General features: G+C 66.1%; 3 protein-coding genes and 1 long non-coding RNA gene across 8 annotated transcripts; 2 read left to right on the top strand and 2 right to left on the bottom strand.

The window, feature by feature from the left end:
- Nucleotides 1-393: 393 nt before the first annotated feature.
- Nucleotides 394-5487, bottom strand: TIGD5 (tigger transposable element derived 5). The gene has a single exon (XM_059043269.2). It carries the CDS (start codon nucleotides 5427-5429, stop codon nucleotides 3501-3503), a length of 1929 nt encoding a protein of 642 aa, XP_058899252.1. The 5' UTR covers nucleotides 5430-5487; the 3' UTR covers nucleotides 394-3500.
- Nucleotides 5488-5637: 150 nt separating this feature from the next.
- On the top strand, nucleotides 5638-20399 carry EEF1D (eukaryotic translation elongation factor 1 delta). Of its 4 annotated transcripts, XM_067017693.1 has the most exons (10): nucleotides 6101-6437; nucleotides 9742-9756; nucleotides 12072-13159; nucleotides 15014-15134; nucleotides 15564-15635; nucleotides 19186-19285; nucleotides 19364-19464; nucleotides 19623-19841; nucleotides 19984-20178; nucleotides 20304-20399. In XM_067017693.1, the coding sequence occupies exons 1-10, from the start codon at nucleotides 6351-6353 to the stop codon at nucleotides 20340-20342; spliced, it is 2037 nt and encodes a 678-aa protein (XP_066873794.1). In that variant the 5' UTR covers nucleotides 6101-6350; the 3' UTR covers nucleotides 20343-20399. The 4 variants fall into 4 exon arrangements, with proteins under 4 accessions (XP_058899251.1, XP_058899250.1, XP_066873794.1 ...); XM_059043268.2 differs by lacking the exons at nucleotides 6101-6437; nucleotides 9742-9756; nucleotides 12072-13159 and adding exons at nucleotides 5638-5963; nucleotides 18831-18887; XM_059043266.2 differs by lacking the exons at nucleotides 6101-6437; nucleotides 9742-9756 and adding an exon at nucleotides 18831-18887.
- Nucleotides 15048-22322, bottom strand: LOC136792927 (uncharacterized). Its single transcript, XR_010837548.1, has 2 exons — nucleotides 21942-22322; nucleotides 15048-20715 (listed from the first exon to the last, which is right to left on the bottom strand). It is a non-coding gene; the product is annotated as an uncharacterized lncRNA (long non-coding RNA).
- NAPRT (nicotinate phosphoribosyltransferase) lies at nucleotides 21591-24946 on the top strand. Of its 2 annotated transcripts, XM_059043311.2 has the most exons (13): nucleotides 21591-21873; nucleotides 21963-22090; nucleotides 22171-22253; nucleotides 22497-22627; nucleotides 22733-22848; nucleotides 23113-23309; nucleotides 23385-23525; nucleotides 23833-23917; nucleotides 24015-24095; nucleotides 24192-24294; nucleotides 24380-24534; nucleotides 24637-24744; nucleotides 24831-24946. In XM_059043311.2, exons 1-13 carry the CDS (start codon nucleotides 21648-21650, stop codon nucleotides 24891-24893), a joined length of 1617 nt encoding a protein of 538 aa, XP_058899294.1. In that variant the 5' UTR covers nucleotides 21591-21647; the 3' UTR covers nucleotides 24894-24946. The 2 variants fall into 2 exon arrangements, with proteins under 2 accessions (XP_058899294.1, XP_058899295.1); XM_059043312.2 differs by lacking the exon at nucleotides 24015-24095 and having other exon boundaries at nucleotides 21599-21873.
- The last annotated feature ends 1476 nt before the right edge of the window (nucleotides 24947-26422 follow it).

Genomic DNA, 26422 nt, shown 5'->3' with positions numbered 1-26422 from the left:
GTATCTTCCAACAGAACCCCTGAGGACCAGGCTGGGCTCGGCTTGGGGAGTGGAAGATGCACCTCTGCCCAGCCCCGCCCTTAGGCGGTCACCTCCGGAATGTGAGGTGCCCGGTGAGCCCAGCTGGTGATGGCCCATGACAGGAAATGCCAGTTGAAGAGGGCCTGACCCAAGAACGGCAGCTTGGGGCGGGGGGCAGGGTTGCAGCCCAGTCGCTGGCCGGCCAAGTCTCTTCACCTTATGCTGCGAAGCTAAAATTACTTTTTTCAGAAGCTGGTGGATGTGAGCTTTTTCATCAATGTTGTCCCTTTTCTGTACCCTCCCCAGTTTTTCAGATCAGGTGCCCTGGATCCAAGCACTAGACAGAGTTAAAAAATAAGAATAGAACAGGAATCATGTGACGCTGGCGTATCCAGCCTTTATTATAAAGCACGCTGGGCCCACCTGGCTGGTGACCTCTGCTGTCAGGTTGGCTGCGAAAGGGCCCCTCGACAGGCCAAGCACCTACAGCCCACTTCAGCACCCTTGCCCCCAGGGCTCCCCTGGTGATCCTGACCCGCTCTTGGGCCAGCAGGCTGGGGGTCCCAGGAGGCCCGAGCCCCCGCTGGAGGGCACCCCCTTCCTCTCACCCCACGCTCCAGTGCTCCAGCTTCGGTCCAGCTGTCACATGGGGGCTCATTGCCAAGCGTGAGGCCCCCCGGGCAAGTCTGGCCTCACACGGGTTTCCTCTGATGCTGCAGCCTGCTCTTGCCCTCCCAACCCCCCCGGTGGGCTGGTTTCAGCAGAAGCCACAAGCTCACCTTTCCACCTGCAGTGCTTTCCTGCTGTGCCTACCACCAAGCCTACGGGGCCAGCCCTGACAGTGACGGACCAGGGGCTGCTTTTTGGAATCAGTGACCTTTACCGCCTCGAGGATTTGTCAGAGGGCTGTGAACAGGATGGGGAGAGCATGGTGGCTGTGTCCCTGAGCACCTCCCAGGCCACCGGGGTCCCACACCCTCACAAGAGACGGGTAATCAATCCTTGAGGGCAAGAAAGCCAGTCTCCGCATGGTGCCCGCCACTCTGCAGGTGGGGCTGTTGAAGGAATTCAAGCAGCAACTAAGACCCCTCCCTCGGTGCCATCAACAGCCTTACTCTCCTTAGCACAAACCAGGGAGCTGCTTAGATGCCTGCAATGAGGCCACTTCAGCCATTCTGCAGAGACAAACTGGTGTCTCCCACAGGAAGCCTCTGCCCTGTGGTTCACACTGACGTGAGCCCAGGGAGGTGGGTGACCTCGTGCCAGAGCTGCGATGGGGCCCGGGCTCACAAGGATCATTGCTGGGGCTGCATTTGGGGCCAGAGCCGCCCTCTTCGTGTGCAGGGCTCGGTGGCACCAGTGCCCCCATTCTAGAGAGGACACCTTTGGAGGCCCTTGGGTGAGGTAGTCCCCAGCCCAGCAAAGCGAAGCGGCTCCCAGACCCACCCTTGACGGGCCCCCTAACTCTTCACGGCCCCAGGCCAGCCTGCGCCGTGCCTCCTTCCCGCGCTGCCATCCAGGGCCGTGGGGACCGGCCAGAGCCACCTCCTGGGGTGCGGCCTTGGTTCCCCAGAGGGGACGAGGCTGGCGCCACGTGAGAGGTGGGAGGTCCTGTCCTGATAGCTGGTTCTCAATACCAACTGCAGTCCCCTGCCCTGCCTCCGGGGTACAAAAGGATTAAAGGCTGAGACGGGAAACTTGCCAAGGGGGGCTGTGCTGATGATGCCACCAGAAGCCACCCTCGCCCGGTGCCCACCTGGGCTCTGAGGTCTGTCTCTCCACAGGCCCCTATAGGCGGGCAGGGCAGAGGACCAGCAGGCTGGCCATCGTGACCAGGAGCTCCCGGCCTGGGTCCCTGGGCGCCACCAGCTGGAGATGCAGGTGGTGTAACGCGCAAGACATCCTGCAGCCCCGTGCAGCCGATTGGTTAGACCCAGGGCCAGCGTAGACCGCCAGAGGCTCCTGCAGGTGTGCAGTCTTGACACAGATGGAAGTGGAGGTGCCAGGTGGGCCCCAGCAGGTGCGGCTGGAGGCTGCTGCCCGGGCCTGGCTAACCAAGCCTCCCTTCTCGTGTTCCCAAATCCTACATACTGTTCCTCAGCTTTCAGATTTGACATACACATACATATGTGGGTTTGGGGGGTTTTTTGTTCTTATTTTTGACTGGGGGTGGTTCCAAGGAACGGTTTACGTCCTTGCTCTGGGGGCGCCCAGCCATCCTACCGCCGTGCACAGCCCTCCCCTCCCGCAAACGTAGCACCTGTCTGTGGCCTCTGCAGCCTCAGACCACCAGGAGGATGGGGCAGGTGAGGATGAGGGCAGAGCACCGAGGCGGGCAGAACCTCAAATCGGGCCCCACTGCCCCTCACAAGGGCTCTGGGTATCTCTGCAGGGCAGCCTCTGGGAGGCCTAGGTGGGTACCTCTCGGCCTCAGGCCACCAGCAGGATCCTGAATCTAGAGCTGGACGGTTACAGAGCCCTTGCCTTCTCCTTACAAACTGTGCCATCTAGGAGCCTAATTGATGGGGCCATGGGAAGCAACCCCTAAGCCACGCCCTGTGGAGTGCCAGGAGGGGGAGAGAAGGCTGAGGGCAGGCTGGGCAGGGGGGCCTTGGAGGGGAGCTAAGGCACTGAGGGTTGTCCTGGCATGGCCGTCAGTGCCACAGGGCTGCTCTGGGGAAATGGGATGGCTCTGGGCCCCGGGGCTGGACAAAGTGGACTGTGGCTGGTGGGGGCACAGGGCGCTGGCCCGGCCACTGGTCTGTCACCAGGGCCCAGGGCTAGTGCTCGCCAACCCCACGCAACAGGAGAGCTGTTCAGAATGTTTTCTTAAGGAAAGTTAAAAATCCGAGTGGAACAGGAACCTACAGCCCTCGCTGCATCCAGAACCTTGGGAGGCCCCGAGTGCCAGCCACCATCCTCCCTTCCCAGCCCACGGGGCCCTTCACCCCGGGTCCCTGAAGAGTATCTGTTAAAAACAGACTTAATGCGCTAAAAACAAAACGAGTGCTGCGCTTCCCAGTGAGACGACCGACTGTGTGGCTGTGGTCAGCAGAGACGGGAGCGCCGGGCTCTCGTCCAGTACAAGTGCTGGGCGGTGTGGACTGGAAGGTGGCTGGAGGCCTCAGCCCCACGGGGGCCAGCGTGGGAGCACAGCCACCTGCTCTCTGAGAAGTGCTGTGGTGTGTGTGCCAGGCCTGCACGGGAGGGCACCTGGCTAAGACCGCGGACCCCACGTGCGCGCCTGCCCAGGGAGGGGGGGGCAGGCACCCGCGGCCTCTGCTCTGTCCCCACGTGAAACGCGGGCGCCAGTGGAGGAGACGGCCCTTCACCAACAGGGCTCCTCTGAGCCAGCCCTGCAACCCCGAGCCGGGGGGGTAGGCCACCCCAGGGGAGGGGAGGAGAGATGGGGAGGCTGTGTGTATCCCCTCCAAGTGCCGCAGGAGAAAGGCCACTGGGGGCTGCTCGGGCTGGCCTGGTCACACCCCATCATCAGGGACTGCAGGAGAAGGCCCGATGCCCCCCAGCCTCCGGGCCATGCTGATCAGTGAGCGAAGCTGCACCAGCTTCAGCGGCCCTACCTCCCGGGGGTCCCGGCTCTCCAGCCATCGCAGAGCTGTCTCCAGACCCCGCACGGCCTCCCCAGCGGAGGGCACGGCGGCCTCCTCCTCCTCCTCTCCTCCTGCCGCGGCAGAGGGCAGGCTGGCTGGGGGCGCAGGAGCCCCAGGGACCAGCACGGGAGGCCGGCTGGGGCCTGCGTCCTCTCTGCAACCGTCGGGCAGCCCCCCGTCATCGTCCAGGTGCAGCCACTCGGCCACCTCCTCAGGCGCCAGCCGCTTGTAAGCCAGGGCCGCCAGGTGCGTCAGGTCGCTAAGCACCCTGCTGCGCTCCGCGGCCTCCTCGGCCTGGCCAGCTGGCTGCCCAGAGCACTCCTCCGCCGGCCGGGGCTCAAAGGCAGCCCGCAAGCCCAGCAGCCAGCAGCGCTCGATGCTGCCTGCCTGCACCAGGTCCCAGGAGAGGCCGGCCAGGTAGAGCATGTCCTTGAGCATGAAGCTCCGCATGAAGTCCAGCGGGGACCCCCCGGCGCAGGACACGGCCAGCCGCAGCAGCTCCCGCTTGTACAGCTGCTTGAAGGCGGCCACCACCCCCTGCTCCAGTGGGGCCGGGATGTGTGCCCGGCTGCTGCCCTTGGACAGGAATAGCACCCGCACCGCCCCGTCGGGCGTCTGCAGCTCCTCCGGAGGGCCCAGGGGCTCAGGCCGGCACCTCCTGGGGGTCTCCTCGCTCTCCTCCAGGGTGGGCATCCTGGCCGCAGGGCTGGGGCAGGGCGGGTGGGCGACCAGCAGCACAGCCTTCTGCTGAAGGCAGCTGCGGCGCAGGTAGCGCCTGACGCCCGGGACGAACTCCTCGAAGAACCAGCCGCGCAGCAGCGGGCGGCTAAGCCAGGCGTCGGGGCTGTAGCGGTAGGAGGCGGGGAACTTGTCCTGGTTGTGGTGGCGCAGGCTGGGTGGGTCCGGCAACTGCCCGATGACCAGCGGCTTCAGCTTGTGGCTGCCGGTCAGGTTGGCGGCCAGCAGCACCGTCACCCGGTCGCCCCGCCAGCGACGGCCGCAGCCCCCCGCGCCCAGGGGCGCGGCCTGCTCCGGAAGCAGCTTCCAGTAGAGGCCGGTGACGTTGGCGTTGTAGATCTGCTCGTCGCCGTAGCCGCCCTCGGCGGGGGCAGGGGAATTCACGGCGCGGTCGGGCAGGGGGCCGGTGCGGGTGAGCTGCGCGGGCTCCTGCTTAACCGGCAGGCCGGGTGCGGGACCGGCGGCCGGAGGCTCGGCCTCACCGTAGATGCGCTGGCTGGAGATGCCGTGGCGCTTCTGCCAGCGCCAGAACCAGCCGTGGCTGGCCTTGAAGGTGCACTCGGGCCCGTAGATCTGGCGCGCGAAGGCCTCGGCCTGTGCTTGGATGAGCGGCCCCGACAGCGGCACGCCGTGCTGGCGCAGTGCCAGGAACCACGAGTAGACGGCGCGGTCGATCTCCTCCTCGTTGGCGAGCCGCATCTTCTTGCGCTGCGTGCCCACCTCGCCACCCAGCTGCTCCAGGAACCAGCGCAGCTTGGGCTCGTCCTTGAGCCAGCCGCGCAGCGTGCCGCCGGGCACGCCGAAGTCGCGGCACACGCTGGCCTGCCGCTCGCCGCCCTTGACGCGCTCGATGGCCTGCAGCTTGTCCTTGATGGAGTAGGCCTTGCGGAAGGCCATCTTCACAGCCACGCGGGGCCGCGGCCCGGGCGCGGGAGGCGGCGGCCGCGCGGCGGGGACCGGGGTGGGCGCGGGGGGCCGCGGCGACTGCGCGGGGCGCCCGGGCGGGGGGCGGCGGCCGCGGCGCGGGGCCGGGCCGGCCGGGAGTCCTGCGGGGTACATGGTTGCTGCTGCGGCTGCGGCGGCAGCGGGGGCGCGGGAACCGGGGCCATACGCCCGCCCGGCCGGCCGCGCTGGGCGGGCGCTGGGGGCGGGACCGGCTGGGCCCTCCCCTTTGTCTCGCCCGCTCGGCGTGCGCAGGCGCGCTGGCCCCGCGCGGCCCCACCCCGCGCCGCACGTCACCCGGCACGTGCCGGCCAGTCCGCCCCGCCCGGGCCCGCCGAGTCCACCGGAGCTGCATCGGAGGGGGGAAGGAGCTGGCGGCGCTGTGCCTGGCGGGTTGCTCCAGCTCCTCCGGGAAAGGGCGAGCCCCACGGCGGTCTCCCACTGTCTTCTGTCCTCGCACCCGCGGGGAGCGTCGCGCGGAGGGCGCAGGCAGCGCAACGGGCCGTGCGCGCGGGCCGCGTCCCCCGCGTCCCGGCGCGTGGTAGAGCCCGCTGCTTCATTTCCCGTGCGCGGCCAGCGCGGCCCTCCCTTTTCTTTGCCGTCGCGCGCCGCCGAGTCTTCCTCGTTGGTCGCCGCGTCCTTGGCTGGCGTGTGAGTACCGCGGGTTGCGCCGCCAGGCCCCGGGGCCCGGGGGAGGGACTGCCCGCGCTGCGCCGGCGGGGATTTGTTTGGAGAGCCGCCGGCAGGCCGGCTCCGGGGCGCGGGGCCGGGTGCGCGCTGGCGGCCGCGCAGAGGGGCGGAGCCCGCGGGCCACGTGCCGGCCGGACCCCTGCGGCTGCTCCGGCGGGAGGGCGGCTGCGGGAATGTCGCGGCCGCGCTGGTCCCCGCCCCGGCGGGTGACAAGGATGTCTGCGCACCTGTGACCCGGGCCTGTAGCCCCCCCTTTCTTTGTCGACGTTTGTGGAGCACCTACTTCACGTCGGCCTCTGGGCTTGGGGGACAGGCACGGACCCAGTCTTCGTGGAACCTGGAGAGCTCATGAACTCGGGGAAGAATAAGGATGTGATTGCTGGGCGACTCAAATACAGCGTTCTGAGAGGGATGGAGGGTCTGGATTTGGATAAGGTGATCCGGGCAGGAGGCGATGTGGAAGCCAATCTCTGAAGGGGAGGAGGATGCCTTCCTGAAAAGTGGGCACTTTAAGTGGAACGAAGGAGGGAAAGGCTTGTCCTGGAGCCAAGGGGGTGGAATGGGGCGGGGACCAGCACGACAGGGTTTGCAGAGTGAAGGGCCACCCTGGAGCAAGAGAGCTGTTGGTGTAGCTGAACTTTGGGGTGGTCCCTGTTTGTCACGAGAGCAGATTGACCCTGGCAAGAAACTGGTGAGGGAGTAGGCCTGGCCTGGGTCGGGGAAGGACCGGTCTTGCCTCAGAAGCAGCTCTGACACCCCTACCTCCTAGGGAGCCCTCAATCATAGGTGGGTTGAGCCCCAACCCCGTGCTCAGCTCCAGACGTAGGTGTTCCCTGAGAAAGCTTGGCACACAGACTCCGAGGAGCAGGTGCCCTCTGCCACCTCTGCGGGGCAGTCAGGCCTGGGCCCCGTGCCAGTGCCGGGGTGCCCTGCAGCTCTCCATCTCCTCACCTTGGAGCGCGGCTGCTGTGCCTTCCTCTACAGGAGCCTGGGGGCAAACATGCTTGACCAGTGTTTTTGTGAGTGAAGGTTTATTGAAGGTGATCCTGAGTAGGCGGACACACAGAACGTCTCCAGCGCGTCGTGCTCTGGTGTCAGCTTTTCCAGGGCTGCAGGCAGGAAATGCTGGCATGAGCCCTGGTCCTGTGTCCCTGTTTTAAGATGGCACGTGTGAATTCGAAGTGGGGGGCAATGTGACATTTGTGTGAAGTACAGGTCCCGGAATGAGACACGGAGTCCCAGATTCTCACCTCACCGACCCAGAGCCTCGGTTTACCCCACTCCCGTCTCCCAGCTGTGTGAGGTGTCAAGTGTACTCAGAATGGTCGAGGAGGCGCGTGCAGTGCTGGAGCCGCCCTAGGGAAGGGGGCAGAGGCACCTGGCGGTCAGGGTAGATAGACCAGGGCACCACAGACTGGGATAGAAATAGAATCAACGGTCACGGCATTGTAGCACAAACGTCATGCAGCTGGCTGGGCCTCAGGTGGGGTGACTCGGGCAGCCGCAGTGTGAGTCCTGAGTCTTGGGGTGCAGGGGCCCCCCTCCATGCCAGCAGGACAGGTTGGCATTTCTGAGTGGGGCTGGACTGTCCAGGAGTCGGAGGTGGGAAAGCTTCTGAGTAGGAGCTTGGGGCTGTGGAGTTCGCCTCTACAGGAAAGCAGAGGGCGTCACTGCCGTGCCGTTGCCCCGCTGCTTGGCTCGTTCTCATCGGCTGAAGCATGCCGAGTGCTCGCCCCATCCTCTTGGACACTGCATGCGTGGAAGCTCTATTGTGCAGCACTGGCCAGACCAGCCAGCGGCCCCATCTCCCCACACCTCACCGCTTCCCACTTCCTGTGGAGGGGGGGGCAGAGAGCTTTGACCCCTGGGTGGATGACCTGGGAGCCCTTGCGTGTGTGTGACTGCAATGGGGTCATGTGGGCACGTGGTTACCTGAGACTGTCTGGAGGATGAGAACGAGGTGTGGAGGATGGAGCCGGGGGAGGGGGCAACCCTCACCCCTCCCAGAAACCTTCCCCATTCACCCAGCCTCACAGGCACCTCTTGGCAGGTTGGTGGGCACGGCTCTGCCAGGCCATGTCCCCACCTTCAGGACCCTCCAGCCAGGAGTATCCTAGTCGGGGACTGCTGCCAGCTTCCCTGTACGGGCACTGCAAGAACTGCCCTCCCAGCTGGGCAGAGGCTGAGAAGGACTCCGCAGCCCCCAGAGTCCCTCAGCACAGCCGGGAGTGCTGATTTGCAGGGCGCTGGGCTGGGGGAGTTGCAGAGGAAGAGCTGCCCGCTGCCTTCGCGCCAGATCCTGGTGGCTGAGTGGGCCGTGATCCCTCCGGGGCCTCCCACACCTCCGTGCCCCCTCGCGCCCCCTCTCGTGGGAGCGGTCTTGATGTGCTTTATGCCCCGGGGCTGGTCCTTAGTGGCAGGCAGCTTGCTCTTGGCCCTGCAGGTGCGGGGTGCCGGGTGGGACCGCTTCCTCGGGGTCTTAGCTCCGGTGAGCTCTTCTCCGCGTGCCCCACTGTTACGGGGAGAGAGGGCGCGGGAGAGGACGCCCGACTGCCCCTGTAGGACGCCTGGTCCCTAGCCGAGAGCTCTGTGCTTCCCCGGTGGCGTCCTCGCGGGAAAGCGGTCAGACTCAGAGTGGTTCTTCTCCTGGGAGAGATGGGCCCCGAGGAGCACGGGAGCGTTCAGGGCCGCGTTCAGGGATGGCGGAGCGCAAGGAAGCGGAGGTGGGCCCCTGCCTCTGACGTCGGGGGCTGTGCCGGCTGTCCTGGGGGCCCCATCCTGGCACTGGCTTTACCAGGCAGCCCTCAGCTGTCCGGTCACCTCCCCAGGTGACAGCGCTCCTGTGCGGTGTCTGTGGGGAGCCCTCCTCCTGAGCCAGAGCCTTGCCACACGCCCCCTCTGGGAACCTCATCTGCTAAGAAGCCCCTATGGTGGGTGTCTGCGGAGAGCATGCACGGAGGTCCCGGGCAGGGACCTGTCTCCTGCCTGCTAGCCTCTGTGTTTGCCCCACAGGACACCTTGTGCACCCTGTCCCGGGGTGACTTGATGCTGGCGCTGGCCGCGGTGTGGGGTAGACAGGGGAGGCCAGGGGCCTAGGTGGCAGGGCTGACTGGGTCCTCAGCTCCTGGTTGCCACCTCTTGTGGATTCAGGGCCAGGCACCCCGTCTGTCCTCTTGTGCACCCTTCAGTGCCGGCCTGCGGGGACGGCGCACCCTGCCCACCTGGCCTCTCGCCCCCATAGTGGCCCTGCTGAGGGAGAGGCCCTGTCCGGCGTGGGCACTGGGGCTGGGTGGCCGGCAAGACCTTCAGCCAGGTCCTTGTCATCTTACACCTGGCCCAGCGGTCTGGACCCAGTGGCAGTGCAGGGGTGGGGGAGCCCACCGCAGCACTGATCCACGTGGGCAGAGGGGCGCTCGAGGTGCTGGCTCCCCTCCCCGGGTTGGCTCAGCTCAATGAGGAGCTCAGATGGGGCCTCCCAGGGCTGCCTGGCTCCGGCTAACAGGAACCCCAGGATCTGCCCATTTCGAGTGATGAAGGAGCAGCGCCACCCTGAGCGCGGACTCAGCCGCCCCCCCGGGATTTTGGTGCTGGGTCTTTGCTCCGGTGCTCGCCTTTGTTCCCCACCAAGCTTGCCTCCACGCCGCCTCACCGAGCAGCTTCTGAGAAGGCCCCCCAGCCTGCTTGGGCCACCCTGTCTGACTGCCTTTAACTTTGCTGCTTTCTCTTCATGCTGTCCTAGGAGACCAAAGTGAAAGTAAGTACTTGCCCGTCCCAGGCTCCTGTGTCCCCTTCACCCGAGCCAGGGGACCCCCAGCCCAGGCCTCCCCACGCCCCCCCGTTGGGTGTGGCCTCAGCGCCTTCCCGGGCTGAGCCAGCTCCTGCCCCGGCAGTAGGGTGGGCACCCCGTGAGCAGGTCAGGACTGGCGTGCACCTTCCGCACCTGTGGGCAGGGCAGGGTGCCGCCGCCGCCCCGGCCAGCCCCTGGTCTCAGGCCCTGCCCCTTGCTCACGGGCGTCTTGAGAAGGGGCCTCCCCTCCCCCGAACTGTGACCCTTAGAGCTCTGAGCAGAGCCTGGTCTGATGTCAGGAGCCGAGGACAGCGTTTAGGCCGCTGGGTTCACGCAAGGCTTCCGCACTGGGGGGTCAGCCTGGTGGGCAGGGCTGAAGGGGCCAGACCAGCCCCGACCCGCGCTGTGCTGCTTTGGTGAGGGTCCGCTGGAGAGGTCAGAGGGCAGACAAGCCCCGCCTGGTAGGCCAGTGGGTGATGTCACAGTGCCCTGCCTCCTGGGCACCGGCTCCCGCCCCCCAGCACTGCCTCTGCGGTCAGCCTGGCCTTGGTAAGTGCTGCTGGCCCAGGGACGGAGGCTTGAGGGGGCGGCCAGGGACCTCTCCGAGCCTGGGCCTCCGCCCCTGCATCGGGTGCCGTGAGACACCCCGGCGAGCCCCTCAGAGCACAAAGGGGAGTCTCCCTGAAGTCCCAGGTCGGTCGGGACTTGGCCCACACGTCCCGGGGCGATGGGAATTGGGCTTTGGTTTTGGTCGGGGGTCTGTGAGGGAAGGGCTGCAGGCCCTGCGGTGAGAGGCAGCAAGGGTGAAGGTGCGCCCTCTGGGGGCCCCGCTCCTGGGCTGAGGGCCCAGCCGGTGAGCTCGCAGCAGCAGGAGGCGCTGGGGCCACCCCGAGGGGCCAGCTGCTCAGCCCCGGGCCAGTCGGCCTGTGCTTCTGCCTCTGGGCCGGCACAGGGTCCAGAGTAGGGTCTGAGGGGAGGAGTCCCTGTGCTAGTTAAGGCCGTCCTCTAGAGCAGGCCAGCCAGGGGTGAGCTCGGGGACCCCTAGGTGCACCCTAAGAGCAGACTGGCCTCCAGGGCTTTCTGGGCTTGAGCTGCTTCTAGCCAGAGGCTGCGGTGGCCCAGGCCCCTTGGTTCTGCTGAATAGGGGCCACTGTAGAATTCTGGGTTGCCCAGCGAGGGGCTAGCCTTTACGGAGCACCATGCCCGGAGCAGGATGGGGCCCCAGTGCCAGCGGCAGGGCCGAGGCCATCGCCTCGTGGCCGTTTGTGCATGCCCTGTGGCCCGGCAGCCCTCAGGGCTACTCTGAGCCCCGGCTTCTGGACGGGGGCTTATCCGGTAGCCACAGCGGCAGGTGTGCAGAGCCCCTTTCACCAAAAGGCGCTGGAATGCGGGGAGGATCCCGCATCCTAGGACAGGACTCGGAGGTTCCCACATGGTCCCTTTAGTTCAGATGCACCCACGGGTGTGAGTTGATCGTCTCCTGGTCAGGAGGCATCGGCCGCTGACCAAGGAACCTGATTCTTAACTGCCAGAGCCACTGGGCTCCTTCCCTTTTAGGCACTCACTCCCTGGCATCTCCCCTGGTGTGGCCTCGCAGGGGTGGGCGCTCCACCCTCTGCTCCCAGGTTCCCCTTAGCTAAGATCCTGCAGCTTCCCTTGGAACATGCACTGCTCAGGATGGCGGTGTGGCCGTGCGGGTGGGGGACTCGGATCAGGCAGAGTGTGCCAGGAGCGGGGCCATCCTCTGTGACCACCAAGTGCATTTCTGTAAAACAGAAGCCCCAGTGCCTCAGGGAGGTGGCTGGGCTTAGCAAAAGCACAGGACGTCCAGTTAAAGTTTCAGGTGAACAGCGACTAACTTTTCAGAATGAGTGAGTCTCTAACGTCTCACGTGACACAGTTGTCCTAAAACTCATTTGCTGTTGACGTAAAAGTTGAATTAGCTGAGTGCGTCCTGTGTTTATTTGGCAGCTGTTCTTGGGGTTCACCGAAGAGCTTTCTGTAGCCAAAGAGGTTTGGAAAGTGTTCTCTGGGCCTCCTTGGAGAGCCTGGGTGCATGTTGGATGAGAAAAGACAAGTTTTGCAGTTAGGAGGATACGCACACGCAAACGCAGCACGCGTTCTGTGCTCGTGTGTGTTTACTGCTTCCCCAGCTCCCCGTGCATGCTGCCCCGGGGCTCCCCATCCGGGCGGCCGAGCAGGGAGGGGCAGGGGCGCCGTCTGCCCACGGCCTGCGGTGTTGCAATTGCCCTTTGTGCTTGCTTTTTAACGCTGCGTGGAAGATGAGGAGCAGGAAGGCCTCCTGTGCCCTGGAGACGCTCTGGGAAGACAAGCGGAAGTGTGGGGAAGCCGAGCGGCGCGTCTACGAGCCAGAGGCCGCGAGAGCCGCCGCCCAGCAGCTCCCGGCCGAGGCGCTGGCCGTGAACGGGCCGGGCCGGGAGGATGAGGCCGAGGAGGCGGATGCCCCCAACGGCAGCGGCAGCAGCGAGCCCGGGAAGAGCCACCACGACGGGAAGAAGCCGTTGCAGAAGCCGAGGAAGCGCTCCCCGAAGGGCTGGCTCAGCCAGGCGGACCTGGCCCTCGTGGGCCTCTCGGCCGACCACGTTTGGCTGGACAAGCCGCTTTTCGACCAGGCGGAGAGCTTGTACCGCCAGAGGCTGGCAGATGCGGCCGCCCAGGCAGCCCAGCCCCCCGCCCTGGCCCCTGGGGCCCTCTGCGCCCACGGAAGCCAGGTGGCTTGCCACCACGTGACCTGGGGTGTCTGGGTCAACAAGTCTTCCTTTGACCAGGCTGAGCGGGCGTTCGTGGAGCGGTCTCAGGCCTTGCTGCTGGCCGCGGAGGGGAGCGGCGGGCAGGGGGCTCCCGACACGGGCCAGTGGGCGGCCGCCCCCGACCTGCGCCTCGTCCGCCAGCCCAGCCCTCCAGCCAACGGCCAGCCCCCGCTGGGCAGCCTGCAGGCGCTGGTGCGGGAGGTGTGGCTGGAGAAGCCCCGCTACGACGCGGCCGAGAGGGGCTTCTACGAGGCCCTGTTTGACGGCCACCCCGCTGGGAAGGTGCGCCTGCAGGAGCGAGCCGGTCAGGCTGAGGGCGCCCGGCGCGGCCGCAGAGACCGGCGGGGCCGCAACGCCGTGGGAAGCCGGCGGCTCGGGCCGCGGCGGGCGGACGAGGAGGCCCCCTCTGCCCTGCCCTACCGGTACTTCCTGCACAAGGACGCAGAGGCCCCCTGGCTCAGCAAGCCGGCCTACGACAGCGCGGAGTGCCGCCACCACGCCGCCGAGGCCCTGCGCATGGCCTGGCGCCTCGAAGCTCCGTCCCTGGTTCACCGACCCAGCGCCCGGTCTGGCCCTTCCATGTCCAGCCTGAGACCCAAGTAGGGAAAACGTGCCGGGCGGGTGCCTGGGCTTCCCCGGGCCGGGTGGCCGGCTGCTCCCCTCCCTGCCCCCACCCCGGCGGGGCTCCTCCCAGCACTCCTGGACCAGCGAGTTGGATGCTGGCGCGGGTCGGGCAGGGAGAGCTATCTGCCCCTGGGGCACTGCAGCCTCTGGGGTCACCCCCACCAAGTTGGGGGAGGGAAGGGGTCCACGTGGGCCTGAATCTGTCTTGCGCAGGCTTTCCCCTTTGCCCAGGCAACTTCCACGGTCTCCCTTGACTCTCATGGGACGGGGGAGCGATGAAGGCTCCTGGCCCCCAAGCCCCACTGGGCCACTTGCCTACCTGTCCCACTGTCTCCCCCGTCTCCTTGTCCAGAGCCACCTGAGGTGAGGTGGGCGTCTCAGGCGCTCTGGCACGCTGCTGGGCCAGCGGCCTGAGTCTGGAAGACACCCGCTGGGTGAGGCCAACTTGCCTGCAGCCCGTGGACCCAGGGGTCGGGCCCCCAGAGCGGTTTCAGGCGGTGCCAGCTGGTCTCTGGAGGCCAGAGCCTGGCCATGGAAGGGATCCCGTAGCGCACTGGGCTCAGGCAGGCGGGCAGAGACGGTTGGACTCAGGGCAGACTGGGGGCCCCCCGGTGGGGAGAGGCCCTGGGCCGCAGGTGGCGCCAGAGGGGACGTGGAGGGGCCTCCCCTGACCCCAGACTCCCGGCGGGAGCCCCCGGCTCCTTGGTGGGGTTGGATGTGCTGCTTTGATGGGGTCCTGGCCTCGGTGCAAGGGGCAGGGCGTGGGGCCCACCGGCGGGGGAGGGGGGGGCGGTCGCCGTCAGGCAGTACGTGTGCGTGCGGGGTGGCGTGGAACTGAAACTGTTCAGCGATGCCTCTTCGAGGTGGGGTGGAGGGGAGTCACGGAGCTCAACCTCCCATGTCACGGGGGGACACCTGGCGAGGTCCAGTGATGGCCTGGCATCCTCAGCAAAGAGAATTGGTTGGTGAGGTTGGGTCGTTTTCTGTTGCACTTGGTGAGGGACAGGGCGGCTCTGAGCAGACTTTGTCATCTGTGAGAGTTTGGGCTCTGGGCCCAGGTCGGTGGCAGCTCCCCCGCCTTGCCGAGCGGCGGGAAAGCAGCAGACTGCAGATGTGCCAATACAGCGATTTGCAAAAACGGACAGTGGCGGGATCTGGCTCACAGGCCGGAATTTGCCAGGCCCTGGTCTAGAGCAGCAGTTCTCAAACTTGCTGTTTTGTGATACTAAAAGAGTTTTTGTTTTGTGTGTTAGTTTTTCCTATGTTAGTAATGAAACGTAGAAGCACTTATTTGTTGAAAAATAATAACAAGCTTTTTACATGTTAATGACGTGCAGGAAATAACTTTCCTGTAACAAAAAAGTTCAGTGAACTAAGTGGGCTTGTTTTACATTTTTGCAAATTTTGTGTCTGGCTTAATAGGAGGCAGCTGGATTCTTAAACTTGCTTGTGTGTTGTCTGTTGGTGTATATTGTCTGACAAATCCAGCCTTGAATAGTTGTGCGATTGGAAAAGGGAGGAGGATCTTGGGGACCCCCAGAGGCTCCTGGCCATGCTTTGAGAGCCGCTGGTCTTGGGGACTGGCCTGGGGACCACCCGCCTTAGCGGGTGAAGGAAGCCCGCACGGGGTGGGGGAGGGGCTCGCAGGCTCCTTGTGGTCCGTGCCGAGAACCTCTGGTGCTCTGCCCTGGGGCCTGGAGCCCTTGTCACCCAAGGACCGGGGTCCGGGCTGTCGGAAGGGGCGCTTGTGCAAGCCAGCCCTGGGGTCTGCAAGGAGGTGCCCCCTCCTCCCGGCCAGGCTGTCTTAGTCTCTCCTCCCCTCTCAACAGGAAAATGGCCACAAACTTCCTCGTGCACGAGAAGATCTGGTTTGACAAGTTCAAATATGACGATGCAGAAAGGAAATTCTACGAGCAGATGAACGGGCCCGTGGCCGGCTCCTCACGCCAGGTAGGGGCTGCTGCGCTTGGGGTCTCGGGGTGTCTGTGCCAGCACAGTGGGACACGGCACGTTGGGCCCAGGTGGCCCTGCTGCAGATGCTGGGGTTGGTTCTTCAGAGGGCGGCTGCCCGGCTCCTGAGGCGCTGGAGCTGCTCTTGTGCCTCGTGTGGGCAAGGCGCTCCCAGCATCTCTAGATGCCCATCAGGACCTGCAACACGTGGCCTGGCTGGGCTTGCAGGCCGCATGCACCTCAGGCCCTGTCGTCAGGGCCACAGGACTCCATCCTCTTCCGTCCTCAGCCCCGTGAGCTTTTGTTTTGTGCAGGGCTTTTCCTGCTCTCTCCCCACGAGGCTGCCTTTTTAAGTTTTTGTTCTTGTTTTTTTTTTTGTTTTTTTTTTTTTTTTAAATTAAAGAGTTGTTCTTTTTGCACCACCTGCAGGAGAACGGCGCCAGCGTGATCCTCCGTGACATCGCGAGAGCCAGAGAAAACATCCAGAAGTCCCTGGCCGGAGTGAGTACCGCCCTCACGCCAAACAGCATGCCTGGCGTTTCCCCTGGTACCGATGATGACGTTGCCCCTCTGGAGCAAAGCCGGGGTGCGGCGTGCAGCGCTGTGTCCCCACGTGGCCAGAGGAGACGTCCTTCCTCTCGCGTCCCTGCTGAGCTTGCGGGCGGTCGCCGGGACTCCCCACCTTGCCGCGGCTGCTCCCGCGGTACCAGGCCTGAGGCCTTTGCCTTCGTGCTCGCTCCCTGCTCCGAGTGCGAGGGCTGGCGCGTGCCGTGCTTCCTCCCTTCCCTCTTAGGCGAGGCCCTCCCCGGAGACATGGGTTCACAGGGTGTGCTGAGTCCAAGTCACAGAGTCACCACCGTCTTGAATTTGAGGCCCGGAGAGGGGCCCTGCAGCCCAGCTCGGGCTCCACGTCCCACATGAGATCAGGAGAGGGAAACGGTCATGTCCAGTCTGGCCCTGGCCTGGCCCGGGAGTGTGTCACTCGGGGTGGCAGCCCCGCTGCCTCACCTTCCTGCTCAGAGCATTGTCTGGGCTGCAGAGTGGTGTCCCGGCCTCGAGGGCCAAGTGTCAGCAGAGCTGTGTTCCTTCTGGAGACTCCAGGAGAGAATCCATTTTCTTGCCTTTTCCACCTTTGAGAAAGCTGCCCGCGTTCCTCGGCCTACGGCTTCTAGCCAGCAGCGTCCCGAGCGTTGACGTCTATTTCCGTCGCATTTCTTTCTCCTGCTTCTGTCTTATGTGGACCTTTGCGACGACACTGGGCCCACCTGGATAATCCAGGGTCACCTCCCCACATCCACACCCTCAACCTCATCACATCGGCAAAAGTCCCTTTTGCCACGCGAGGTCATCTTTTTACAGGGTTTGGGGACGTATTTGGGAACTTTCTACCTGCCCCAGCTGGCTCAGCTCACATATGCTGGCCCCTGGCCATCAGCTGGGCGGCCCTGGGTGGGTGTCCCCCAGGAATCGGTGCCGCCACCGTCTGCCCAGCAGGCCCTGCTTTGTACGTGGCCCCCACATGCTCCTGCCTGGCCTTCTGCCCATAAGCCCCAAATCCCGCCTGCCGCCCCCACTGGCCTGAGCAGGTTCAGGCCGGGCAGCCGCGGGATCGCGGTGGCGCCAGGTCTCTGCGCTCAGGCCAGGCGTGTCGGGCTCCAGTGCTCAGAAGTCTGCAGCCAGGGGCGCAGCAGCTCTGGGGCTGCGGCCCTGAGATTCTTAGGCTGTTGGAACTCTTGCCCCACTGGGCCTCAGGGCCCTGGCTGTTGGCGTCAACTTCGGGGTCCTGGTCTTCAGGGAATTCACCGGGGCACCCGTTAGGGCTTGGTGACTGGTCTGCTTAGGCAGCTGTAAATAATGAGGCAGCACAGACCAGGTGACGGAACAACAGAAATTTATCTTTTGATGATCGGGAGGTTCAAAGTCCAGGATCAGGGTGTGGGTGGGGTCGGTTCTTCTTTGGTAGACGGCTGTTTTCTTCCTGTGTCTTCTCTCCAAATTTTTTCACGAGGACACCAGTCGTTGGATTAGGACCGCTCCAGTAACGTCATTGTGACTGATTACCATTGTGAAGACCCCGTTTTCAAATAATCTCCCACTTTGAGGCCCTGGCGGCAGGGGCTTCCACGTGAACTTCGGAGGGACGTCATTCAGCTGCCGGCCGACCCGGGAAGGGTGCTGCTGGCCCAGCCCCACGCTTGGATTGGGGTAGAGTGGGGCTCAGCAGACACTGGGATTCCAGACGTTCCTGGGGACTGTGTGTGGTGCCAGGCACGGGGCTGGAGGCCGGGATGGAGGGTTCTGGATTCGGAACCTTGGTAGGGCACTGCCCCCGAGGCCTCCAGGTGGCTGCCTGTGGCCTGCTGTTGTGGACTCCGACTGGACTGGGTGGCTGGGCCCGCCTCACCGAGCGCCCTGGCTTCCTTCTCAGTCCAGGTGGGCGGGGTGGGCCCAGGGCCTAGACACCGAGGAGTGGCCCGGTGCTTACTGGGCCGGGCGGTGGTGACCCCACGGTCGCCAACAGCCTGCTCTCTCCCCTGCCACTTCCTCTTGGCCTTGCAGCAGGTGGGGCCTTGCCCGCCCAGAGCCTGCATCCTCGGGACCCATCCACAGTTGGCCCTCACTTGGTGGTGTTGCCGGGGCTGTGTCGGGAGGTCCCCGGGGCCAGGCGGCAGGCACGGCAGGGCAAAGGCTTGAGGCTCCAGCCTGCCTTGAGGCACCGGGACCTGGTTCATTTGCTTAGCGGGCATAGATCCACCGGGAGAGACGGCCTGGCCTTGGGGAAGCCTGCTGAGGGGATGGGGCCTGAGAATGCAGGTTGGCGGGGGCTGGCGGGGCGTCGTGGGGAACAGCTGCTCCTGGGAGCTGAGCCGTGGCGAGTAGGCTGGAGAGGAGGTCCCGTGCCAGGTGCTGGCGGCTGAGACTCGGCAGGGGTGGTCAGCTGTGGGTGGGTGGGGCTGCCATTTACTGACCAGAGTAGGAGGTTGGGGGTGGGCGCTTGGGTTGCTCTGAGGAGGGTGGTGGTGTGAGCAGAGCCCACTCTGGTCCTGGGGGCTGGTCAGTGCTCCTTCCCCAGCCACACGTGCCACTTGGCCAGCTCTGCTGGGAGTTCTGTGCGGTGGGAGCTGGTGGGTCTAGGAGACGGTGTCAGCTTAGCCCTGCCCGTTGGCCCCAGGGCAGGGAGCCAGGCATGTGTCAGCCTGTCCTCTCTGGAGACCTTCACCTTGGTAGCGCCCTGGGGGTGTGCAGACCAGGGGAGGAGGCCACCCCTATGGCTTCCTTATGGCTGCTTGGTGGGTGGGCCCCAGGCCCCAGGTCTTTATCTTGATTGGACATTGGAGGAGGGCAGAAGTCCTCTGGAAAGGGCCAGGTGCACTGTGCACCATCCTTGGAGCCACTGCATTGGGGTGTAGGGGTTGCTGAATGGCCTGCATGCAGGCCTCTGGGGTGTAACTTGGGTCTGAGCTGTGGCGTTCTGTGGGCGAGCTTCCTGGGCAGTGCTGCCTGGGTCAGATGATGGGGGCTCGTGGTCAGGGAGGAACCAGAGGAGGCTGGTGGCCAGGCCAGGGTCCCCCAGAGCTTTCAAAGGCAGGCAGGTGTGTGGCCCTGGCTGCTGCGGGGTGGCTGCCCCCTGCACTGGCATGCTCCTTCCTCCTGCCCCCGGTGGGCTCCTCCACTGCTGTCCCCTCCTGTTTCCAGCTCAAGGCTGTGTTGCCCGGTCTTCCTGAGGCGCTGGGTCTGGCTGCCCCTGGAGCTGTGAGTCCTTTGCTTCCTCCCACCCGCCCAGCAGTGGCAGCCCTGGCTCAGCTCTGTGCTGCCTCCGTGTTAGGGCCGCCCTGGGTCCCTGCTTCCTGTCCTGTGCGGCTGAGGGTGCCACATGCCACTGGGGCGTGGGCTTCCTCCCCCCTGCCTGGGTGGAGCATGGCCGGAGGGCCCCGTGGGGCTTGATGGGCTTCTCATCGAGCTTAGGGCTCTGCTTCAGAATGGCTGTGAATGGGGGGGACCCCAAGGAGCAGGCTGGGGTATGAGCCATTCCTCTCCCCCTGCCTTGCAGAGCTCAGGCCCTGGGGCCTCCAGCGGGCCCGGTGGAGACCACAGTGAGCTGGTCATCCGGATTGCCAGCCTGGAAGTGGAGAACCAGAGCCTGCGAGGGGGTGAGGCCCTGGGCCTGATGGGCGGGGGCCCCCACGCCAGCACTTGCTGCCTGACCAGCATCCCCTTTGCCCCCGCAGTGGTGCAGGATCTGCAGCAGGCTGTCTCCAAGCTGGAGGCCCGGCTGAGTGCACTAGAGAAGAGCTTGCCCGCGCACCGGGCCACAGCTCCGCAGACCCAGGTGAGGGCCCTTCCCCCGCCAGGGACCCACGCCTGGCACTGAGGAGCAGGAGGTCCTCCTGGCCTCCGGCCCCCACGTGGGCTGGCCCAGGCAGCAGTGGAGGGCTGGAGGCCTGGGGCCCCGGCTGCATGGGTCCCAGTCTCCCCTCCGTGTGGCAGCACGTGTCTCCCATGCGCCAAGTGGAGCCTCCCACCAGAAAGGTGGCCACCGCCACAGAGGACGACGAGGACGATGACATTGACCTGTTCGGCAGCGACGAGGAGGAGGACAAGGAGGCTGCCCGGCTGAGGGAGGAGAGGCTGCGGCAGTACGCCGAGAAGAAGGCCAAGAAGCCTGTCCTGGTGGCCAAGTCCTCCATCCTCCTGGACGTCAAGCCTGTGAGTGGCTCGCCTCTGACCCTCCCCTCCCGGTGCCCTGTGGTCCTGGAGGGATCGGCGCCGGGCAGGGCAGGAGTCAGCTCAGACTGTGTTCATGGTGGGAGTGGGCTCTGACCCAGCTCTCCTCCCGTCTCCTCCCCAGTGGGATGACGAGACGGACATGGCCCAGCTGGAGGCGTGTGTGCGCTCCATCCAGCTGGACGGGCTGACCTGGGGGGGCTCCAAGCTGGTGCCCGTGGGCTACGGCATCCACAAGCTACAGATCCAGTGTGTGGTGGAGGACGACAAGGTGGGCACGGACCTGCTGGAAGAGGAGATCACCAAGTTCGAGGAGCACGTGAGTGAGGGGGCCCACACGGTAGGGGCCTGGGGGTGTCCCAAGTGGACCTCTGGCCAGGCACGTGGGCGCTTGGGCCTTTGGGAAACAGGGCCCCGTGTGACCGCCAGCCTCCCTCTCCACAGGTGCAGAGCGTCGACATTGCTGCTTTCAACAAGATCTGAGCCCTGGCACCGGCCTGAGCGTGTGAAGCCTTGTAGCCAATAAAGACTGAGATTCCACCCCCTGGCTCCTCTCCTGGTGTGGGCCCTGCGGGTGGGCGCGCTCGGCCGGGCCCCCAGCCTCAGACTTGGCCGGCATCTCACGGTGCTGCTTCTGCACCAGTGGCCACGGCCCTTCTCCCCTTCCTGGGTCTCCACGGCCCCCCTGTGGCTGTGTGAGCCCAGCCCTCTGCCTGCCCCTCCTGTTCCCCTGGCTCACTCGCCTCTCAGTTGCAAGTGGGACGTGCGGGTCTACCTCGAACAGCGTACGTTGTTTCCTTCGCTGCGGGAGGCGAACCGGCCTTCCACCACCTCCATTCCGCTTCCTCTCGCCGAGCTGTCCCCACGGGTACAGAAGTGCCACTCGGGAACTATCCAGGGAAGGGGTCCCAGCGGCCGTCCTGGCCCTGCTGTTGTGACTACAGTCACGTGCCCCATCGGGTCTGACCTGTTTACAACCCTGCCAGGTATCCAACCGTTTCTAGGAAGGAGGCTGGGTTTCTTCCCTTAGCCTTGAGGCCCCTGCCGCCTGCTGGAGGCCCGGGCCCTTGACAGATCCCATGACGTACTGCCCTGTGGAGCTGTGCCCCCTGTCCTGCCTGGGCCCCCAGCCCCCTTCCCAGTCTGAGCAGGACTTGTGTCACTAGCGGTTCTTCCCCTAGACCCAGCCTGGCTCGTGAGAAAGAGTGGGTTGGGGTTACTCTGGTCAGAGCTGGTGGCCTCCAGGGGTCCTCAGGACTCGTGTGGGGCTCAGCGTGCAGGACCCGAGAGCCTTCGGTGCCAGCTGGTGGTGGATGAGCGGCCCCCTCGCTCTGTCGGCACCACCCTGCTACCCCGACAGCGTGGCGTGGGCCTTGCCTTGGTGCGGTGCCGGCTGCAAGCTGCCCTGCTCAGGCCTGGGGTGGCTTCTGGGCAGGCGAGGATGGAGTCCAGCTGGACGTGGAGTTCGAATTGCCCTCTTGCACCCTCTCCCCGCGCTGCCCGGACTTGGCCGCGCGGCCGGGGGCAGGACAGACCATGCTCCAAGGGGCCAGGGGGAGCTGCGCTGACCGGCGGGAGCACAAGCGCCCACCTCCAGCCACGGTCCGGCTGCTGGGACCGCTCAGAGAGCGTCCGGAGGCCAGCGGCCCGCCCTGACGGTGCTGGTTGCCAGGAAAGGCGGTGGCTCCATGGTGTCCCAACCCGCTGGCGGGGCGGGCCCTGGCCAGCGCGGCGTCACGCGGGCGGGGCGGCCAGAGTCCGGGGCGCCAGGGCAGCGGCCAGAGTCCGATGGCGGCGGAGCAGGACCCCGAGGGGCGCGCGGCGGCGCGGCCGCTGCTCACCGACCTGTACCAGGCCACCATGGCGCTGGGCTACTGGCGCGCCGGCCGGGCGCAGGAGGCGGCCGAGTTCGAGCTCTTCTTCCGCCGCTGCCCGTTCGGCGGAGCCTTTGCCTTGGCCGCGGGGCTGCGCGACTGCGTGCGTTTCGTGCGCGCCTTCCGCCTGAGGGACGCAGGTAGCCCCCCCCCCCCCGCCCTGGGCAGCCCCCCCTGCGCCCGGCCGCGCCGGCGAGCCCTCGCTCACCACGGCCTCTGTCGCCCCCAGACGTGCAGTTCCTAGCCTCGGTGCTGCCCCCAGACACAGACCCCGCGTTCTTCCAGCATCTTCGTGCCCTCGACTGCTCCGGGGTGACGGTGCGGGCCCTGCCCGAGGGCTCCCTCGCCTTCCCCGGCGTGAGTGCGGGGGGAGCGGGGCACGGGGGGGTGGGCCAGAGCAGGGCCGGGCGGCGCCGAGCTGACAGCCCGCCCCGCAGGTGCCGCTGCTGCAGGTGTCCGGGCCGCTCCTGGTGGTGCAGCTGCTGGAGACGCCGCTCCTCTGCCTGGTCAGCTACGCCAGGTGGGGCCCGGGGCGCCAGGTGGGGCCTGGGGCGGGACCCCGGTCTCCCGCTCGAGGCCGGAAGCCTGGGCTCCCCGAGAAGGAGCCTGACTTCCGGGCCCGGACCCGTGGGGCGTGGCCCGTGGGGGCGGAGCGCTGGGCCGGGATGCTGGCAGGGGCCTCCGGCTCCCGCTGCTCGGGTTCTCGGGAGGGGCCGCGCTTCCCGGCCCTCACTGCGGGTCCCCTGCCCCCTGGCTCCCGCAGCCTCATCGCCACGAACGCCGCGCGGCTTCGCCTGATCGCAGGGCCGGAGAAGCGGCTGCTGGAGCTGGGGCTTCGGCGGGCTCAGGGCCCCGACGGGGGTCTTACCGCCTCTACCTACAGCTACCTGGGCGGTGAGGGCCAGGAGACGGAGGCCTGGTTTGGGGGAGGAGGAGGCCAGCCCTGAGACCCCCTTCAGTGCCTGAAGTCCCCCAACTTTGCCTGATGCCCTGACCCAGGCTTCGATGGCAGCAGCAACATGCTCGCAGGACAGCTGCGGGGCGTGCCGGTGGCCGGGACCCTGGCGCACTCCTTCATCACTTCCTTTTCAGGCACCGAGGTGCCCCCTGACCCGGTCAGTACCCCTGTCCCCCTAGCTGGACTCCAGAGGGCAGACCCCCAAGCCGAGCCCTTCCCGGGGAGCAGGAGAGGCCAGTCAGCCAGTCCCTGCTCTGCGCACAGGCAGATACCACGCCTGGCCCACCCAAGCCACCCCGGGCAGGTGGTCTCAGTGCGGCACTGGGCAGCCGGCAGGCAGGTGGCTCAGACTCTGCTGGGGTTGAACCCGTCCCCACCCTGCGCTCTGGGTCCTCCGTCCTTCACCAACCGTTCTCCATAGATGTTGGCTCCAGCGGCTGGCCAGGGCCCCAGGGTGGACCTGGCCGCCTGCGTGGAGACGTGGCTGGAGCGTGTGTGTGGCCACCTGGGGCTGGGGGTTCAGGAGCCACACCGGGGTGAGCGGGCGGCCTTTGTGGCCTATGCCCTGGCCTTTCCCCGGGCCTTCCAGGGCCTGCTGGACACCTACAGTGTGCAGAGGTGAGGCCCGGGCCTCCCCCAGGGTGGGCTCAGCAGAGCAGCGGCAGACCCCCAGCCCCGTGTCCCCACCTGCAGGAGTGGTCTCCCCAACTTCCTGGCTGTAGCCCTGGCACTGGGGGAGCTGGGCTACCAGGCAGTGGGAGTGAGGCTGGACAGTGGCGACCTGCTTCAGCAGGCTCAGGAGACCCGTGGCGTCTTCCGAACAGTGGCGGCCCAGTGAGTCCCCGTGGGAGGGGCTTTGCCCTCTGAGAGACCCCCTCCGGTTCGGGAATTTTGGGATAGGACAGAGGGAGGGAGGGACCGTGCCTCTCCCACCGTGAGGCTCTCTGATGTGCTGCTACCTCAGTAGAGGTACTGCAGCCTCGGCAAGGAAGCTGGGGTGGGCTTGCTCCGGGGCCCATAGGCACAAAGGCCAGAGCCAGTGTGGCTGAGGGCAGTTTATCAGGTGGCGGGGAGACAGCATGACTGGGTTGGGAGGGGACCGGGTGAGTCAGGAACGTCTGAGGGGCTGCCCCCCTCACAGGTTCCGGGTGCCCTGGCTGGAGTCCATCCCCATTGCTGTCAGCAACAACATTGATGAGGAGGAGCTGGCCAGGCTGGCCCAGAAGGTAGGCGGGGCAGGGGCAGCCCAGAGGGTGGCTCGGGGGGCCCTGGGCCTGCAGATGCTGACCGAGCTCAGTGCCCCGCCCCGCCACCCCCCTCCAGGGCAGTGAGGTGAACGTCATCGGCATCGGTACCAGCGTGGTCACCTGCCCTCGCCAGCCTTCCCTGGGCTGTGTCTACAAGGTGGAGACAGGGTCCGGGGCCCAGTGGGGGCGGGCTGGGGATGGACCATGGGTCCGGGGAGAAGGGGCCAGCTAGCTCAGCACCCTGTCCCTGTAGCTGGTGTCCGTGGGAGGCCAGCCGCGGATGAAGCTGACCGAGGACCCCGAGAAGCAGACATTGCCTGGGAGCAAGGCTGCCTTCCGGCTCCTGGGCTCCGATGGTGAGGCCCCTCCCACCCTCCGCAGTTCAGCTCGAGGCCCCAGGCCCCGTGCATGCTTGGCGCCCTCACATGCGCACACACACAGGGGCTCTGCTGTTAGACGTGCTGCAGTTAGCAGAGGAGCCACCTCCCCAGGCTGGCCAGGAGCTCAGAGTCTGGCCTCGAGGGACCCAGGAGTCCTGTACCGTGAGGCCGGCGCACGTGGAGCCGCTGCTGCGACTCTGGGTCCAGCAGGGACAGGTGACAGCCCCTAGCCACCCACCCCCTTAGCCTGCACCTTCAACTCACATCAAGCTCGGACACCTGACCTCGAGCCAGCCCCTTCTTCCCTCTTCCCCGCAGCTGTGTGAGCCCCTCCCATCTCTGGCCGAATCTAGAGCCTTCGCCCAGCAGTCCCTGAGCCGTCTGAGTCCTGCCCACAGGCGGCTTGAGCAGCCTGCACTGTACCAGGTGGGTATAGGGCCCACATCATCAACCCGCCCTGTGCCCTCTCTCCCCCCACGGCCACCCATCGTACCCCCCTCTCCTCCCTGCAGGTGGCGCTGTCCGAGAAGCTCCGGGCCCTGGTGGACAGACTGAGTGCCAGAGGTGCCCTCTGAGAATCCCCTGCTGGGAGCTGCCTGAAATTAACACGAGTCACTCAGTATCCCCACAGCTTGTCATGTGTCATTTCTTCACCCAGCCTGCCACTCACGGGACCCCCAGGCCTTCCAGGGTGGGCTGGAGTCAGGAATCAGCATGAGGGTTCATCCTCCCAGGGAAGACCCCGGCCCGGCCAGGGCAGCTAGGCAGCCCCGTGCGGAGGCCTGAGGTCGGCTAAGGCCGGGGGTGGGGGTCGGTATCTGAGGCTTGGGGTGCTGGACTGTAGGAGCAGATCTGGGGCAGGACAGGGCAGGGCTGTGGGGAAAGGGAGGGGGCTTTGGTGCCCAACTAGCAGCTGGGGGGGTTACTGGAAGACCTCTCCATGCTAGAGGCTCGAGGCGGGCTGGGGATGAAGTGCCAGATGGAGGGGCTCCGGGATTCCCCCCGGGCGGGGCAGGCTCGGTGGGACACCTCAAGCTTCCCCGGCCAAGGAGAGGCCTGGGTGTCCCCTGCCACTGCTGCCGCCAGCTCTGCGGGACCCTGTGCCCCTGGGCTCCACCCATCTGGCTCCCTGTCGGCCCTGGCATCTGTCACGGCATGGACTAGGCCTGGGCCTTGGGGACCCAGCTCCTGCCCCTGCGGTCCTGGGAAAGGAGAGGAGGGCTCGGGACCTGCCTGCACTAGAGCTGGTGAAGGTCAGCTCTGGGCACCTGGCCAGGGTCCCGGGCTGGCCCTGCCTCTGTGTGGGCAGGCTCGTCAGGTCTCCCCCGGCTCTGGCTCCGGAGGAGCCACTCAGGAGAGAGGTGTGAGGCTCCACAGGACAGAGGGGGGGGCGGGGGCCTCTCCCGCCTGGGTGGGGGAACACAAGCAGGCAAGGGCATGGGGAAACGCCGGCTGTCCACGGTGCTTCCCGGAGCACTTCTGCCTGCCCAGGTATTTGGCCAGACCAACTCTTTTGGCTCCCCTGGCCCAGGCTGGGCAGTGGGGATTTGGGGCAGAGGCCCCGTCAGGCCAGCCCTGGGGAGCAGGAGGCTTGGAGAGAGATACAGACTCCGTCTGCCGCCACACACACACAACAGAACACGCACCAGGCCCCAGGTACCCACAGGTCACCACTTCTGAGCTTTGCACTGCCTCAGTGCCAGGACCCAGACACTCCTCCCTCACCACCGTGACCCATCCAGTGATGTCAAGTCACCTGCAAGGGCACCTGGGAGGCACAGGGCAGCTCCTCTTACTCCGGCTCCACTCCGGGGCTGCTCCGAATCATCCACATGCCTGGGATGTCCAGCCGGGTCAGGATGCAGAGAGGAGAGCCCAGCCCCCGGCCGCAAGCACAGCCTGGACCTGACTGCTTCTTTAGGGCCGAATCAGGCGAGACCTCGGCTCAGGGCTGAGCCCAGACTTCTAGAACCTGCTGGGGCCTCAGAGCTGTCTACACCTGCCCAGGATTCCCAGCCCAGACGGGTCGGAAGTCAGGGTCAGGGACCCTTCCCCGCCTCCCCTTGCAGATCCCCTGTCCCCCAGGGACATTGCTTGCCCCTTT

This window comes from Kogia breviceps, chromosome 17 (genome assembly GCF_026419965.1).
Source record: "Kogia breviceps isolate mKogBre1 chromosome 17, mKogBre1 haplotype 1, whole genome shotgun sequence".
Taxonomy (NCBI): Eukaryota; Metazoa; Chordata; class Mammalia; order Artiodactyla; family Physeteridae; genus Kogia; species Kogia breviceps.
Note: the sequence above shows the minus strand (reverse complement) of the source record. Positions and strands in the feature narration are given on the sequence as shown.